Here is an 18,670-nt window from a genome sequence, read left to right on the forward strand (position 1 = left end):
TGGCGATAGCTTGATAGCGCTGAGACTTTAACCCCTGTGCCACCAGGGAGGCCCTAAAATAGATGTTTTATCCAAGAAAGATAAGAATGGATGGCTAGTAAGTACATGAAAAGATGCTCACCATTATTGGTGAGCAATACAAATTAAAACCATACCACTAGAATGTCTACAATTTAAGAAAAGAGAGACTATCAAGCCTAGTAAAGATGTGGAGAAAACTGGAGACCTCATACATTACTCTTGGGAACGTAAAATGATGCAGCTACTTTGAACAAACAGTTTGGCTGTTCCTCAAAATGTTAAACATAGATTTCCACAGGACTCAGCAATTTCACAACTGGATATTTACCAAGAGAAATGAAACATGTTTTCATAAAAACTCGTACACAAATGTTCACAGCAGCATTATTCACAGTAACAAAAACTTGTGCATGAACGTTCATAGCTGTATTTTTCACAATAGCCAGAATGTGAAAGCAATGAAAATACCATCAATGGGCGAGGAGAACAAGAAAACATGTTATGTTCTTACAATAGAATTACATTCAATAATAAAAAGGAAAGCTACTACTGATAGAAACTACAACGTGGATGAACCTCAAAACCATTATGCTAAGTGAAAGAAGCCAGATGCAAAGACCACACATTGTGTGATTCTAATTAAATACTATGTCCAGAAAAGGCAAAGCTATAGAGACAGAAAAATCATAAATGGTTGCTTGGGACTAGAGGTGGGAACAGGGATGTAAACGGACATGAGGGATCTCTAAGGGTGATGGAAATATTCAAAATCTAGGTTGTGGTTATGGTTGCACAACCCTGTGAATTTATTAAAAATCATCGAATGGTGTATTTAAAATGGATGAATGCTATGGTATGCAAATTTTACTTCAATGAAGCACATTTTTAAAGAAGTAAACTTGTAACTGGCATTGAAATCCAGCTGTTACTAGCTATGGAATTGTGTGCATGTCTGATCTTTTTGGGACTCAGTTTCCTCACTTGTAAAATGATTGTTGAGGATTAAAGGTAATATTTGTTAAGTTGGTGCCAGTATTTGTGAGCTATTATTCCTATTAATAACTTACTTCTTGTGACTTTTTACTTTCAATAAAAGCTCTGGCAATGAAGCATATTGTGTTCTATTTTTTTATCAATGAATTTTATTTTTATTGAGATACAATTCAAATAAGATTTACCCTTTTAAACTGCCCAATTTACTGGATTTTAGTATATTCATAAAGATGTGCAAGCATCACTAATATGTAATTCCACAATATTTTTTTATCACCTTAATGGATTTTATGAATTGGCTGGTTTAAATTCTAAATTCTAAACTATTTAAATTTACATGTCTACAAACTTATAAATTTATAAGTCCTAAATTTGGGGACTAAATCCCATGGAAAATATAGTGTACAATTTCCAGCAATGAATGCATTTGTTTAAACATAACTTTCTATTTTCAGTAAACTATTGTACCTAAAGCTTAAGTGACATGAAACGTTCATTTTCGTCTTACTCAATGAACACACGTAAACTAAATTCTTATTCTCCTGTCCTTACATTTTTTCCCTGGTTAGAACCAAATACTTAGTCAATGACAAATACTTAGTCATTTGTAAAGTATGGGAAAGCATGGAGAAAACCAAAAATTACCCAACCTTTTTCACCACACATCATTGCCATATAACATCACAATAGTTTCAGGTGTACAATATAATGATTCCGTTATATTTGTATAAACTGCAAAACAATCACCAGGGTTCCAATTTTTTGTGATAAATTTTAAGATCTACCCCCTTTCAATTTCTTTAACACACGATGAAAGGGACTTAAAAAGTTTCAAAAAAATCTTTAAATTTTCAGATATCGATTTACTAGTAATTTTTCCATTAGAGTGGTAGGTTTTCTTGCATCGGCTTTTAAAAAAATCCCTAACTTTGGGCGTTCTTAAAACGTCTAGTTTCTATAGTTTGCAAACTCCATTTTGAGAGCCGTCTGGCGCCACCACAGACCACCTCCCAGCTTCCAGAAACCTCTCCGTGAGAAAAAGTTAGGGACTTCACTTTTACTATCCCTGAGCCCTGCCCTAACCTCCGCGTGAGGGCGCCCTCCCTGCCGCCGCCAGGGGACGCGCGGCGACGTGAGCGTGGCTCAGCGTGAGAGCCGTTCCCAGGCAAGAGCCGTAAACAGAGGGCAGGACCCTGCGCGGACCTCGCCTTAGTAAATTACGGAACTCGGTGAAGAAGGACGTTCCACTTTCCGTCCCCACACCCCAGCTAAGATTCCCAGGTTCCGGGAGACTCTTCCGGCCATCCCCACGGGAAACGGAAATGACTTTTCCCTTGCCAGCGCGCGCGTGGGGCTGCCCGACCCGCCGAGCTGGGGGCCTTCGGCGGGGCTGCCCTCTGCGTTGCCTGCACATTCGGCTACCAGGGGCGCGGCTAAAAGGCCCCGAAACGTTGCCCCGTATTTTCCACTGAGCCTACCGGCAGCACTCTGGAAACCCAAGCGGAGAGACGTCCGAGCAGTGAGGCTCCTGCCGCGCCAGTCATTCTCCTTTCCCAGGCCCTGCCCTGGGCGGCCTTCCCGCCTCCACGTCTCCGCCTCTCAGCAGGGGGCCTGAGTTCGGTCAGGCAGCAGCCCAGGCCACTTCCTTCCTCTCTGGGCAACATGGCGGGGGGCGAGGGTGGAGTGACTCTCGGGCAGCCTCACCTTTCCCGCCAGGATCTCGCTACTTTGGTAAGGTTTCCTAGCCGGGGGGTTATGAAGTGAGCTTTGGAGTGGCGATGGCCGCGATTTCTGGGGAGTTTTGAGTCGAAGCAAGGCTGGGCTGCGGGAGCATGTGTTAGTGAGCGCCAGGGTCCGGCTCCCTAAGCCAGGCTCGGGCCTCCTCCAATACCTCCGCCCGTCCCCGAGCCGAGCGTAGGGATGTGAAGGGACACCCCGACCCCCCCCCCCCCAGAGGTTTCGGTTGGAAAGTCATGGTGTTAAATGCCATTAAGATTTTCACTTGGGGAGATCTGGGAAGGATCTGTGTACTCTGTCCTCAATACTAACGCTGTCAAAGTTGGAGGGGGGGGGCGGGCGGGCGAGCGATTCGGGGCTTCACATTTCCCATAATGAATGGAGGTGTAGTTTTGTGTAAAGATGTAGGACTCCGAGGGCTTCCCAGTCATCAAGGTACAAAGTTGCTTACCCAGGACATGCGCTTTTGAAGTAGAAGGTGTTTAGTTGGACACAAACTGTAGGTAGTATTGTAAAATCATAAGAAAAGTTGTGATTTGCCTTAGTTCTGCTATTTAAAATTAAAATTTGTGTTTGCAGGATGTGACCAAGTTGACGCCACTTTCACACGAAGTTATCAGCAGACAAGCTACAATTAACATAGGTAAGATAAAAATAACGTGGAGGCCTGGCTTGAGCTGTGGCAAATGATTTTTTTTTTCTTTTCTGGCAAGTAATTTTAATCTCTCCTTGTGTGGTTGCCAATACTTTAAGATAATGTAGATATTCAAGAAATAGTAAGGAACTAGTTATACATGAAAGTGTAGTCTTAGGTATTCAAGGAATAGTTCTTTAGCATGTGTGGGCATAGCACCGGCTAGATTTTTTTGGCAAGCACAATGTGTGTTGCCCATGCCTAGTTTACAGACTAGGTGAGAAGAAAAGATAGAAGTAAGAAAAAGGTAGTAACATAAGGCAATTATTTAAGCAGAAGTTTAAAGAAGAGGTGTACTGGCCATACAAGGGTTATGGCAAGGGCAGAGTTTGTGAAAATTTTATTTGATATATAAGCTGTTATTAAGGAGATTATTTTCCCCCTTAATTGGCACCTGCAACTTTAGAGGAGAAGTTATGTTGACCGAATGTAAATTTTGGATATTTGAGAATGTGTACAAGCAGCACAGTAAAACATAGTTGAAAGTAAGGCTTTACCATGAGGCTAATAAAAAGTTATAAGATATATTTATTCTTGACAGCATTACTGTAATTAAACTTGGATTCCTTTTCATTGTATCATGGCTCTCAGTACCTATTTATTTCTCTTGGGAAATGCTGGAAAGTTTCCTAATATACAAGATTGTCAATGCTTGTTTTAAAGGAAGGGAACCTTTTCTGTGATTAAAAGCATAAGCTAAAGAACTTTTATTACTATGAGTGGTTTTTAAGCAAATATTTTCGCTTATGTGGACAATTCCCTTCAGTTGTGTTTCAGAATAAGTTTTTTTTTTTTTTTAAAGATTCATTCGTTTATGCATATAAGAGCTGGGGTACAGGCCAGAGATGTGGGGTGGGGGGGTGAGAGGAACCACCAGAGACAGTGGGGAGCAGAACAGGTAGACTGACCAAAACACATTGCTGAGGGGAGCAGCGGGTGGGACAGGAGAGGTCTGCTTCGCCATGTGGATTGCTCTCTGGCCGTCTGGGGATCGAACTCATGCTGCAGAGGCTGCAGATTGCTTCAGAGTGTGGTGCTTAACCCCTTGCGCCACCAGGGAGGGCCCCAGAATAAGTTTTTAGTAGGGAAAAAAAGGTCGGAGAAAAATTGAAGTTGTTGGTTTTTAATGATATTTGTAGTGAGACATGGCTTTGGGTTTTCTATTCTTTTTGAAAAAATACTTGGGGTAATTGAATACACGTAAAATTTTTGTGCTTTGTCTAGGTACAATTGGTCATGTAGCTCATGGGAAGTCCACAGTTGTCAAAGCTATTTCCGGAGTTCACACTGTCCGGTTCAAAAATGAACTAGAAAGAAACATTACAATCAAACTTGGATATGCCAACGCTAAGGTAAGCTATATACTGTGGAACTGGAAACAAACTTTAACAGTATGCAAATAACAAATCCAAATCTTTTGTTCTTTCATTGAAACGTTTAGATTTACAAACTTGATGACCCAAGTTGTCCTCGGCCAGAATGTTACAGATCTTGTGGAAGTAGCACACCTGATGAGTTTCCTACAGACATTCCAGGGACCAAAGGGAACTTTAAATTAGTCAGGTAACTTCTTTTGTGTTGAATACACTTTACACTTTATATTTTATTATCTTGTGATTTGTGCTTTTTGGGATATTTAACTGAGATAATAAACAGTGAATGTAATTACTGAATTTTATTTTTCCGTGCTATTTTTTGTTTGTAATGACAATAGTTGAAAAGTCAAGTATTTAACCTTTGTTAAGCTACTTACGTGCAAATTCTGCAAAGGAAAAGTATCATGAGGGGAATGGAATGGAGGGGATTTTCTTGCTCAGGCTTTGAAAATTTCTTTTGAATAGTATTGTTTCTGTGTCTCAGATAGGAGAGGAACAAAACCATCCTTGATTATGTCAAACACATGGTCTTGTTGCTCATCTCTTTTCTGAGTATGATTGCATATCCTGGTTTTTGATCAGAGAATACTGATATCTACTTAGTGATGTTTTGGGGGGGATGAGGATGCCCTACATGGAAATTTTAGCTTGGGCAGAACTGGGACTGCCCAAAATTTAAGGTGGGAGGGTTTGGGAGGAGTTACTAAAACAAAAGCACATTAATCAAGATAAATGGTATTTTAATGCAGTGTTTGTTTTTTTTTAATTCACACAAAGAAATGACAATACCATTTTTAAAAATAAAAACAGGCTCAGTATTACAGATTTTTTTTCTCTCAGTATCACTGTTTTGGGCTTGACTTGGTATTGTTACTGATCCTATTTCATTTACTATTTTGATATTCCTGTGATTTTTTTTTGTGTGGCAATTTTGATCTTTTTAAATATTAAACTTAAATATTAGTTATTCTGGATACTGACTTTTTTGGCACCCCCTTAAATTTTGTACCTGAGACAAGTGCCTCTTTGGCTTTATCATGGTTTTAGGTCCTGATCAGGAATCAACAAACTTTGCTATAAAGATCCAGAGAGTGACTGTTTCTGGCTCTGCAGGCCATGGGTGCTCAGTGCAGCGACTCATCTCTGCTCTTGTGATAGGAAAGCAGATGTAGACCGTGTGTGACTGGGTATGGCAGTGGGCCACATTTCACCAAAGTACAGTGGTTTTCTCCTGTTTTAGATCATGACGGGATAAGCAGACTTTTTTTTTTTAAATAATGATTTGGAATGAGTAGCATGGTTTCACTAAAAGAGTAATGCCCTCTCCAGCTCCATTAACAATTCTAGCTTTTTTAAGGTGTTAAGGAAATTTTTGGCAAAATTATGTTTTTAGATGAAGATGCCCATTCTATTAATGCTGTTTTTGCTTTCAACTGCATAACATTTCTAATATATACTTTTCTTTGATTGGATTTGAGAATTTCTGGCTCTTGAGTTAATTCTTTTTTTTTTTTTTTTAAAGATGTATTATGCATACAAGAGCTGGGTGTAGACCAGAGGTGTGGAGGAGGGGATTCACCAGAAACAGAGTGGAGAGCAGAACAGGCAGACAGACTGAAACACACTGCTGAGGGGAGCAGTGGGTGAGGCAGGAGAGATTTGCCTCGCCATATGGGTCAGCTCCCTTGGCTGGGGATCTAACTCATGCTGCAGTGGGTGGTGATGGCTTGCTAGCGCTGACTTAACCCCTGCACCACCAGGGAGGCCCTCTTGAGTTATTTCTGCGCAAACCTCATTTCATTTGCTTTATAATGATCTACAGTGTTTTTACTTAGTTGATAAGTAATCTTATGTCTAAGATCTAGAAATACCAATTCTGTAACCACTTGGCTTTACAGCAATTAAGAAGTATTTCCTTATTCCATGTTCATAAGGAATATTCACATTGTATTTTTAAAGTGATTTTAGGAAATCTATAACTTGCACATTTAAGAGTATCAATTGATCTTAGAGCTGATAGTTATTTCTCTATTATTAGACATGTTTCCTTTGTTGACTGTCCTGGTCACGATATTTTGATGGCTACTATGCTGAACGGTGCAGCAGTGATGGATGCAGCTCTTCTGTTAATAGGTAAACACATCAAAATTGGTTTGGATAAATCACTGTGGAACAAATCTTAGATGGAATACTTAAAGGAGATCTAAGGCTTTAAGGTCCATGTTCACTACCCAAGTGTGATGTGAACAGGATCTAACAGATCATCCAGGATGATGTCCCCTCCTACAAACTGTCACAAAATGCTAAACAAGATTGATCAGGGGATGATGTCTTGTGAGAATTCTTATGTTGGTATCAAAAAAAAAAAAAAAAAGACAAAAATCTGCTAAAGGTGGATTTTTCCTGTTTAAATTTCATGAAATTTATTTCTTTTGTTTTAAATTTACTTGTGAGTGTGTTTTTCCCCCATCTGTATTATCCACAGCCACACTGACATGTAATGGTTTTATTTAGATGCACATTTCATTCATAATAAGGAGTGAAGGCTAGACCTGAATCAGGGTTTTCAAGACTAGACTTGTGCTGCCTTCCTTTTGTGATCTGTCAAGAGACTTTTACTGCAATAGGATAAAATTTTTAAAAGCACGCTGAGTGGATATAATAGAGGATATCTGAACATTACTGCCTGGGGAGGATGGTCCTTGGAGGGCTCAGCAAAACATTCCTATTTCTACACTGTTATGTTCACAGTTAGTATTCTTCCCTCCCTTTGTTGAGGATTTGCCTCTGATGATAGTTGAAATTCATCAACTGGATTAATTATCTTCCCTCTTACTCTGTTTGACAGGAGCTTGACGCGCCAGAGCATCTCTAAGACTAGGCAGAGCAAGAGTACCACACTTAAGGGCAGATTCAGAAAAGCCAGACTTGTTGTTTCTAAGCTTCTTGTTTAGGACTAGGAATGGGAGCCAAAAAGATCCTGAGGCTCCAGGGAACCCAGACAACAGATGAAGCAGGGCAAGAGACGGAGACTTGGTGTTGATATGTAGTCTTGCTTTGAGTAGCTAGGGCATTCAAAAATTGCTTTCATTAGATACCAGCTAATTTTTTTTTTTTTTGGTCTTAAACTACACATAACATAAAATTTACCATTATAGCCATTTAAAATGTACAGTCCAGTGTAAGTACATTGACAGTGTCCTACAAACAGCATTACTATCTAGTTCCAGAACTTTTTCATCCCCCAAAAGGTAACAGGTAACTCCGTGTCCATTAGGCAGTCATTCCATATTCCTCCTATCCCCAGCCCCTTGCAGCCACTAATCTACTTTCTATCTCTATGAATTTGCCTATTCTGGATATTTCCAGCTGATTGTCTTGCATCTTTTCTACTCATCTAGCTGGTAATGAATCTTGTCCGCAACCTCAGACTTCGGAACATTTGGCTGCTATAGAAATCATGAAACTAAAGCATATTTTGATTCTACAAAATAAAATTGATTTGGTAAAAGAAAGCCAGGCTAAAGAACAATATGAACAGATCCTTGCATTTGTACAAGGTAAGCCATAATGTTTAAGAAACCTGTGAGTAACTTTAAGAGGTTTTTAATCCAGACATTAGATGTTAGATTAGCTTCTAATATAAATTACCTAAAACTGGGTAAATTTATGGATTTTAAGCCTTATTTCTCTATCCATTCCTTGTTAGCCACCTAATATAACTAGTGAAATCTACATGTATGAATTTGATAAAGTAATGTTTTTGTTAACTGAAAGAACTGAAATTATGTTCTGGAAACTCAGATTTTTTTTTTTTAAATTTATTTATGCATACTAGAACTGGGGTATAGGCCAGAGGTACGGGCAGTGAGGATTCACCAGAGACAGAGTGGGGAACAAAACAGGCAGAGTGACTGAAATACACTGCTGAGGGGAGCAGCAGGCGAGTCAGGAGAGGTCTGCTGCACCATGTGGGTAGCTCCCTGGCCAGGGATCGAACTCATGATGCAGTGGCTGCAGATAGCTTCATAGGTTGCATCTTAACCCCTGGTGCCACCAGGGAGGCCCCCTAGAAACTCAGATTTTAAGGAAATCCTCAGTGATGGAAAAAATGGAAACATTCAAAAGAAAAAAAAAGTTAAGCTTTCCATGCTTCTTATTGAATAATTACTTTGAGATTTGGAGCTGACAATTATTTAATCTTTAGTGTACAACATTGTGTTTTTCATTTCAAGGGAACATGATGTATCTTATTGTTGACATTTATTTGATGCTCTTAGCCTTGATTTTCTTGTTACAAAGATAGACTTCCTGTGAGCCCAGTTCTATCATGAGGAAAAGGAATGTCATTTTGATTAATTATGTTTGCTCCATTTCTTTTACATTGACATAAAATTACTAAGGAGCAAATACATGCTCTAGGAGTCTTTCGTTAGTAAAGAATCAGTGATTTTATCCTGACTTTTATTGGGAGGTTATTTACATGTTATTAGAAATCTTTCAACTAGTAAAATGCTCTTTCCCAGATATGTTAGTATTTTATTCCTTTAAACAATTTTCATTTTGGTATATTAGTGTAATTTAACAATTTTTCTCTTAAAAGAAATAGTGTCCGTTTTGAGGAATAAAAAACATTGAATATTGCCACCTTTTCTAAACAGAATTCTCCTTTCTACCTTTAGTGGCATTTGTGTAGGAGTATTAAGCATCTGTTTAGTAATCCTCACTGTTTCACATGATCCATATAAAACAAGGTCTAAAGCTGAAGAATTTTGATCTCTCTGAATGTTGTCTTACAGGTACAGTAGCAGAAGGAGCTCCGATTATACCAATTTCTGCTCAACTGAAATACAATATAGAAGTTGTCTGTGAGTACATAGTAAAGAAAATTCCAGTGCCCCCAAGAGACTTTACTTCAGAACCCCGACTTATTGGTAAGTGATAGGACTTGTCTTTAACAATTTGATCTTTTTTGTATTGGTGATTCTCCTCTGTAAGGGTGTTTGTTAATATTTTTCCTTTCTGCAGAGGTGATAATAAGTGACAGTCTTCACAAAAGTTGTGTTTGAAATTATTTCTGAGAATATGTTTGCAGTGCTAGATTGCATTTACAGGGATGAGGAACAGTATCCTGACTGTAGTAGGAACTTTTAACCTTTTCTGTGCTCATTGCTCAGTATGTGATATGTTATGTGATCAAGATGGAGTAATACAGTATTCTGTATGGAATTACACCATTTTAGTCAGAAACAGTTTATTTAGAACTTCCATACACATCTAAGCCCTTCTGGCCTTCTCCTGGGGCCCTTGTGTGCTGTGGGAAGTGTTCTTAAATAAGTCTGGTATATTATTACTACACTGTTGTTATTATCATGTATACACATATACATGTTTCTTGTTTATCTTTGTAGAAATGGGATCATACTATACATTTTATTTTTGTAACTAGCTTTTTAAAAAAAAAAAGATTTATTTATTTATGTATACAAGAACTGGGACAGACCAGAGGTGTGGGGGGTAAGAGGATTCACCAGAGACAGAACGGGGAACAAAACAGGCAGATTGACTGAAATACACTGCTGAGGGGAGCAGCGGGCGAGTCAGGAGAGGTCCGCTGTGCCATGTGTTCGATCCTGGCCAGGGATTGAACTCATGTTGCACTGGCTGCAGATAGCTTCATAGGTTGCTTCTTAACCCCTTGCGCCACCAGGGAGGCCCAGCTTTTTCTTTTTTTAACCTTAACATTATATGAGGGTTATTTTTCTAGATTGCTACATATGACTCTAACATTGTTTAAGTTGCCTGATACCCCATTGTATGGCTGTACCCTAATATGCTTGTCAGTGAACTTTCAAGTTATTTTTAGTTTTCCATCATAAGTAAGACTTTAGTAAACTTAATTGTGGTAGTATTAATTTGTCACAAAATTCCCTATATGGTATAAATCTTATGTGGCTACTATTTTAGGAAAGTTAGCTTAGAAAATAATGTTCTAAAATTAAAATGAACAGAATTGGCTTTAATTTGTTTTGTTTTCTTGTAGTTATTAGATCCTTTGATGTCAACAAACCTGGCTGTGAAGTTGATGACCTTAAGGGGGGTGTAGCTGGTGGTAGTATTCTAAAAGGTGTATTAAAGGTAAACTGGATTTTTGTTTTGTTTTTCTTTTGTCTTAATTAGGAAAATAGTATGAACGCTCCCAATTGAAAAATAAAAGGTTTCATGGTTCTAGTACTTGATATAGATTTCTTTGTTTACTATCATGTCTTTTGAATGTGGCTGACCCCCTAACATGGATTCCTTGTGAGTGTGGAGCACGGTTCATGTAGTCCTTGGTTTGTGTGGTAGATAATTAGCACTGTTGGATGGTTCTGGTTTTGAGGATAGTGGTCTTTGAAGTAGAGAAAAGATTGCCTTTTCAGTTTTGTGGTCATCCATTTTATATGAAAATGTTATTGTTCTTGTCCTACAGTGATTTCTAATCACTGATTTATCTATTTACAGGTGGGCCAGGAGATAGAAGTCAGACCTGGTATTGTTTCCAAAGATAGTGAAGGAAAACTCATGTGTAAACCAATCTTTTCCAAAATTGTATCACTTTTTGCAGAGCATAATGATCTTCAGTATGCTGCTCCAGGGGGTCTGATTGGTAAGAATTTCCTTTTCATCTCTGTGCTTTTAATTTGTGGATATTAATGGTACTTTTCATGGGAACTGGATTACCCAGAAAGAGGTGTTGTAGATTTTTAGTTGCATGTTTTGGTACGTGAATGGGATGGGGCAATATTCTTAGTGTGGGTAAACTTGGACTTTCAGTCAGAGGATGGATGGTTTCATGTGTTTGTAAAGATTATTTTTTAGGCATTAAGAAGACTACATCTTAATACACATCTGCATATAAAGGAACTCCTTTTCATCAATAAGTTTCATGGCTTAGCATTTAGAATGCCCACCTATACTTTTTTTAGGGCTGTGTAGTTTTGGGGTAGGGGTGGTTTTTATGTATGTTTTGTAAGAGGAAAATTACCTACAGTGGTCATTTGAATCATGTCAGATGTTTACTCTGAGATGGGAATAATAGAAGATAACTTCCATTGTGTAAGAATTATGAGATTGTTTATGGATTTTTTGGTCCCTTACAACTTAGTGTATTACCTGATACTCAGAAAAAGGCAAAAGTACAGTGAGAATTAGTCAGAGGTATTACACCTTTGGAGTCAAGAAGAAATTGGTCAAGAAAGGAGTGTGTCTTTTGGTTCTCTGGTTTTGGGCTATATAGTTCATTTTTCTATTGTATCCTTTTAAGAATTTACTATATATAGTTTCAATCTAAGTTTTGTTTTGTTTTTATAAGCAGAGAAGTCGAAGTGTTATTTAAAGGTTATTTACAGAACCTTTCAAACAAAACTAGAGAAAATAGTGTGATGACTCTCACGTAGCCACCACCTAGGTTCAGCAGTTACCAATACTTTCCATCTTATTTCATCTGCGTATCTTCTTTCTCTTCCTTGAAACACATTAAGCTAAAATATCTGAAGTCAATCCCAGGAATAATATACGAAGTCTTAGACTGTCTTGTTAATCAGCCTTCAAGAGTAGAAATGGCAGGCAAATATTCTGCAAACCACTCGTGAGTTTTGTACCTTACCAACCTTTGCTAAGAATACTCGGACTCAGTTTTTAGTTAGGTTGTTATCTGTATTTGCCCTTTATTTAGAATTTCAATAAAGAGAATCTTTCTGTTCTCAAATGCCCAACTTTACCTGTGAGTTTTAGTTGTTTCTTCAGATAAAACAGTTTTCAGTCCCTCCTAACTATTATATGAGTATGAAGATATAAATATAGGTTTATGCTGTACTTGTTTGACTAAGGTTTTGGGTAAACAGCTTTATAGAAATTAAAAGTTGAACTATGCATCTTATTTTATATCAGGAGTTGGAACAAAAATTGACCCCACTTTGTGCCGGGCGGACAGAATGGTGGGGCAGGTACTTGGTGCAGTTGGAGCTTTACCTGAAATCTTCACAGAATTGGAAATCTCCTATTTCCTACTTAGACGGCTTCTGGGTGTACGCACTGAAGGAGATAAAAAAGCCGCAAAGGTAAAGTGCTTTCTGTAATTCCTGATTTAAAAAAAAAAATGATAGTGATGTTAAGATTGGATTTGAGGTTCATTCTTTTATAGTTAACATAGATTAAGAAAAAAGAAAAGATGAATGAATAAATTCCCCCTCATTTTGGTACAGCATTTTCTTGATTTGGGGCTTTATTTCCTCCCCGATTATTTCCCTAGGTGCAAAAGCTGTCTAAGAATGAAGTACTCATGGTGAACATAGGATCCCTGTCAACAGGGGGGAGAGTCAGTGCCGTCAAGGCTGATTTGGGCAAAATTGTTCTGACTAATCCCGTGTGCACAGAAGTAGGAGAAAAAATTGCCCTTAGCCGAAGAGTTGAGAAACACTGGCGGTAAGTTTATTAGTCTTTGTCAATATCTAATAAAAACAAAAGCATGATTGATTTCCTTAAATTTGTTCTGGCACATATGCACATGAACACTTTTTCTTGAATGTGATACTCAGCTACACAATTTGTGTGTGTAAATTTTTTTTTTTTAACCATTTGAGGAGGAGTTGTATAGATCATGCCCCTTTATCTCTTAGATATTTGGGTGTATTTTTCCTAAAAACAAATATATTCTCTTACCTGACCACTTCAAAAAGTTTAACTTAAAAAATACAGAAATCTGCAGTCTACATTCTAGTTTTATTGCTCATTCCAATAATTTCCCCTGTATCCCTCCTGTCTAGGACCATGCATTACATTTAGTTTTCTTTTCTCTCTAACCTCCAATCTGAACAATAGACAATTATGAGCAGCACAAGTTAGTTAACTTTATTTATTTTTTAAAGATTTATTTATTTATGCATACAAGAACTGGGGTACAGGCCAGAAGTGCGGAAGGTGAGAGGATTCACCAGAGACAGAGCAGGGAACAGAACAGGCAGACCGACCGAAATACACTGCTGAGGGGAGCAGCGGGCGAGTCAGGAGAGGTCTGCTGCGCCATGTGGGTTGCTCCCTGGCCAACCGGGGATCGAACTTGTGCTGCAGAGGCTGCGGACAGTTTCTGTCTTAACCCCTTGCACCGCCAGGGATGCCAAGTTAGTGAACTTTATAGTGTGTCCTTCAATTTGGGTTCATCTGATTTTTCCTAAGATTAGATTCAGATTATGTATTCTTGGCTTGAGTACTTGCATATGTGCTGATATCTCCTGGGGGAATTAGAGGCAACATAGTAACTGTTCCTCCTCCATGGTGCCATCAAGGTGCTGTCCATTTCCTCCACTCTATAGTACTCTTTTTATCCATATGACTAATCAGCATCCTGTGGGCAGACTCTTCAGACTGTGCCAATAACCTGCCCTCATCAAATCTCATCCCTTTAGATTTAGCATTCACTGGTGATTGTTGTCTGCGTTGAACCTGACTATAGTGGTTGCAAAATGGTGGTTTCGCTCACACATCCTCAATTCCACCACTTCTCATTTATCAGGGATTTGAGATTCTTTCTTCCCCATTGTTTACTTACGTTATAAAATGGACTCGTGGAGTCCTATTTTATTCAATGGTTTATGAATCATTGCTGTTTATTATTATTTATTATTCTTTATTTTGATACCCAGATTGTCTACAGGATTTAGCTAGTAGAGACCCCTCAAGCTGGCTTCTGATCCTTTTGACATGTCACCGTTGTTTCTTTTGAGGATCTCTACTTTCTGATGCAAGATTTTCCATATTCGTCCTGTACCTCCTCTGTTCCAGTTTTAGAAATGGGCTGTTTTCTCTAAGACACCCTGCTTCCTGTTAGTGGGAAATGGTATTTAAAAATGAAGATCTGGGTGCTAGGTGTGTTCATTGCTCCTAGGATGCTATTGTTTCTCAGCCCTTTGAGTGGCTCAAGCTAGGAATATACATTGTTGACTCCTGAGTTTGTGCTATCCCTGTTTAGTTACTGAATCTATCCTTGCCTTTCTGTTCTGTGTGATCACTATGGCCCATACCACCATCATTTCACACTTAAAAGTTACTGCAAAAGATTCTAAGTTTGCCTCTTCCTTGTTAATTAAGAGTTTGGTCACAATCTATTTTTTTTTTTGATATTTTATTGAATTACCGTTGTTTTATATCCTTGTTAATATTTTGACAGTGTAGGGTTTTTCTCCTCAGATGTGGTCACCGCAGCTCTCCCACCACCAAAGCACTCACAGACTTCCACAACGGTCCATTGTACTCTCCCCCCATCCTAGTTCTCACGCTTCCTTCTTCCCTCCTGGCTGCCACAGTACTGTGGTCAGTTTTCAAGGATTTAAAGTTTGTCTTTGTCGGTCACAATCTTTCTAATAATATATTTTTATCATGCTGTACGCAGTAATTTGTAGTACTTTTCTGATATTAAAGACCTTTCTAGATGTCTGCTTCAAATATAAACCCACTAAATGAGACTATTTTATGTCCTGGTTGTCTCAGCAATTACTCAGATCACCCTTAGCTCTTTATCCTTCCCTGTTTCCCCCCTTTTTTTTTTTAAGATTTATTTATTTGTTTGTTTGTTTAAACAAGCACTGGGTACAGTCAGAAGCGCGGGAGGGTGAGAGAATTCACCAGAGCCAGAGCAGGGAGCAGAGCAGGCAGAAGGACCGAAGTATACTGCTGAGGGGAGCAGCGGGCGGCAGGAGAGGTCTGCCCGCCATGTGGGACCCTCCTCTGGTGGCCGGGGAGCAGCCGGGGATCGAACCAGCGCAGCAGAGGCTGCAGGCAGCTTCGCAACCCAGCGCTCAACCGCTGCGCCACCAGGGAGGCCCCCCTGTTTCCCTTTTTTATTAAAGCTTTCTTGATAACTGTATCCCACGGTGACCTCTAATCACTTCATATTCAGAAGATTGATCTGAATTATTACCTTAATTTGGGGAGAATTAAATGATACTGCTTTGTGGTGACTTAAGTCTATTTAATTTTACTCTTCCATGTGATTATACTATTTGCTATTACAGACATACTAATTTCTGCTGTATTTTAAAATAGGCTTAAATAATACACTTTCAAAACCTCATCGTGGAATGTTTTAGTCTCAGTTAAAATGGTACAGTCACTTTCTAGCTTAGAACAGATTTTAAAACAAATGATCTTGGGCCTCCCCGGTGGCGTAGCGGTTGAGCGCTGGGTTGCGAAGCTGCTCGCAGCCTCTGTGGCACCGGTTCGATCCCCGGCTGCTCCCCGGCCACCGGAGGAGGGTCCCACATGGCGCGCAGACCTCTCCTGCCGCCCGCTGCTCCCCTCAGCAGTGTACTTCGGTCCTTCTGCCTGCTCTGCTCCTTGCTCTGGTTCTGGTGAATTCTCTCACCCTCCCGCGCTTCTGACAGTACCCAGTGCATGTACAAATAAATAAATAAATAATACATACCTCTTAAAAAAAAAAAAAATGATCTTTTTGTGTTTGCCCACTAATAATACGGGTTCTATCGAAATGAAAATTTAGACTTTGCTTAAAAATTAGCAAGTATGGGGCCTCCCCGGTGGCGCAGCGGTTGAGCGCTGGGTTGTGAAGCTGCCTGCGACCTCCCACGGCGCCGGTTCGATCCCCGGCTGCTCCCCGGCCACCGGAGGAGGATCCCACATGGCGCGCAGACCTCTCCTGCCGCCCCTGCTCCTCTCAGCAGTGTGCTTCGGTCCTTCTGCCTGCTCTGCTCCCTGCTCTGGCTCTGGTGAATTCTCTCACCCTCCCGTGCTTCTGACTGTGCCCAGTGCATGTATAAACAAAACAAACAAACAAACAAACAAATAAATAAATAAACATGCCCCTATAAAAAAAAAATTAGCAAGTATGCTAGAATTATTTTTTATGTTACAACTATTAAAAGAAGTTAGAGTCTTGGGCCTCCCTGGTGGCACAAGGGATTAAGACACAACCTATGAAGCTTTCCGCAGCCTCCACAGCACGAGTTCGATCCCCGCCAGGGAGCTACCCACACGGCGCAGCAGATCTCTCCTGACTCACTCTCCGCTCCCCTCAGTGTATTTCGGTCAATCTGCCTGTTCTGTTCCCCACTCTGTCTCTGGTGAATCACTCCCCACAGCTCTGGCTTGTACCCCAGTTCTTGTATGCATAAATAAATAAATCTTTAAAAAAAGAGAGAGAGAAATAAGAGTCTGAATGATCCTTGTTTTCTTTACAGTTATGGTTTTCGCTCATGTTTAGATCAGTTTTGTTCTAGAAGCTACAGCTGAAGTAGCAGTCCAGTCTGCTCATTGATTCTAGCAGGCATTGAAAGAAGGAGTAGAGGTCCCTTTGCTGTTGAGAGTGTTTATAGACTGCATGCTCCACCTAGGGTCATGCTGAAGCTGTTGTGATTTGTTGAGGTACCATGAATGTTATGAAAGCATTTTTCAGAGGAAAAGGATAGCAGGTGACATTTAAAAAAAAAAAAAATGAACCTGAGTTGGTATCAGCATAGTTCCATATGTGTTCTGAAAGGCTCTCTAGCGATTCTGAAGAGGTAGTTATATTTTGATAGCAAGGAATAGCATAGTCATAATATCAACCTTTTTGCTATCATTCATTCTGGCTAAGGCCCACCTAGGTGTAAGAATCTTAAGAGGATAGTGTGGGCTTTCTTTATGGAGGCAGCAGGTTTGGGGGAAAAAATTAAATTTAACAGATTGGCAAATAAAAGCAGTTAATATGATTTGTGCTCATGATAATAAAATGGATGTAAAACTCATGATTTCTTTTCATTTTGCAGCTTAATTGGTTGGGGTCAAATAAGAAGAGGAGTGACAATCAAGCCAACAGTAGATGATGATTGAAAAATTCCAGTTAAATAATACATTTGGATGAAGTTGGAATGTCTCTTTTAACAACCTAGGGGTATATTTTCAAAGCAGTACTGTGAAATTAATTTCACAGCTCATTACTTGGTAGTAGTTTTAAGATTATGCTCATGTTTGGTGATGAAAATTTAACCTCTAGTCCTAAAATTATGTCTACAATAAATGTAAAAATTGGTGTGATAATGGAGTAATTCAACATTTTAGCAGAAGTTAATCATTCCCAAATGTCTAATTTATACATCAGTGCAGGTTTAGAATGAAACTGTTTGCTACAGCCAGCCTTTGCTGTAGTGTATATACCACTGAACCTGTTTAAAATGATATTGTCTTCTTTTTCATGATTGGTCTGGAGTAGCTCCGGGCTTGAAGGACTCTCATACCAGTAAGAACTTGAAGACACAAATTCTCCTTATAGATTAGCTCCGCTTTGCCCCATATTTTATGTTGCTTTATCTTAACTGCTTAATAGATAAGATTATGATATAGATTCTAATATTAGCAATCCTTGGACCTTTCAGAGGTCAAGATGTTATAGGGTAAGCCCCGTGATTTTAAATTTACTCATGTTCCTGTACTTTTCCTGGGCTGTGCTTTTAAATTCTTGTTTATTTTGTTTCAAGACTGTCAGGGCAGTGGTTCTTCACCCAGGCTGACATTCAGATTGCTGCATAAACTTTAAAAAAATGATGGTTCGTAGGAATTCTGATTTAATTCACTTGGGATGGAGCCCAGGTATTAACTCTTTTTAAAACTCTGTTGAGAAATAAGTTGAGGGGGTTGAGGAGTAGGTATGTACCAAATAGTACAGGATCTTACTGAGTTTTATAGTCTGGTAGTGCTCTAATTTTCTTTGCTTAAATTTGCATATAATGTGGAATTTGATAGCGCAATCATAATATTGTGCTCTCTGCGTTATGGAAGCTGTCTTGTGGAAATGTAGTAGCTGTGGCTATGAGCTATC

At 39.2% G+C, this 18,670-nt stretch overlaps 1 protein-coding gene across 1 annotated transcript; it reads left to right on the forward strand.

Annotated features, from left to right (window-relative positions):
• Window positions 1-2,676: 2,676 nt before the first annotated feature.
• Window positions 2,677-17,685, forward strand: EIF2S3 (eukaryotic translation initiation factor 2 subunit gamma; the record flags this gene model as incomplete). The annotated part of the gene is made up of 12 exons (XM_084258693.1): window positions 2,677-2,745; window positions 3,331-3,394; window positions 4,670-4,797; window positions 4,887-5,008; window positions 6,860-6,954; window positions 8,223-8,381; window positions 9,621-9,755; window positions 10,865-10,959; window positions 11,326-11,470; window positions 12,754-12,923; window positions 13,115-13,287; window positions 17,622-17,685. The coding sequence occupies 12 exons, from the start codon at window positions 2,677-2,679 to the stop codon at window positions 17,683-17,685; spliced, it is 1,419 nt and encodes a 472-aa protein (XP_084114819.1).
• Between the last annotated feature and the right edge of the window lie 985 nt (window positions 17,686-18,670).

This window comes from Talpa europaea (assembly GCF_964194135.1).
Source record: "Talpa europaea genome assembly, chromosome: X".
Classification (NCBI taxonomy): domain Eukaryota; kingdom Metazoa; phylum Chordata; class Mammalia; order Eulipotyphla; family Talpidae; genus Talpa; species Talpa europaea.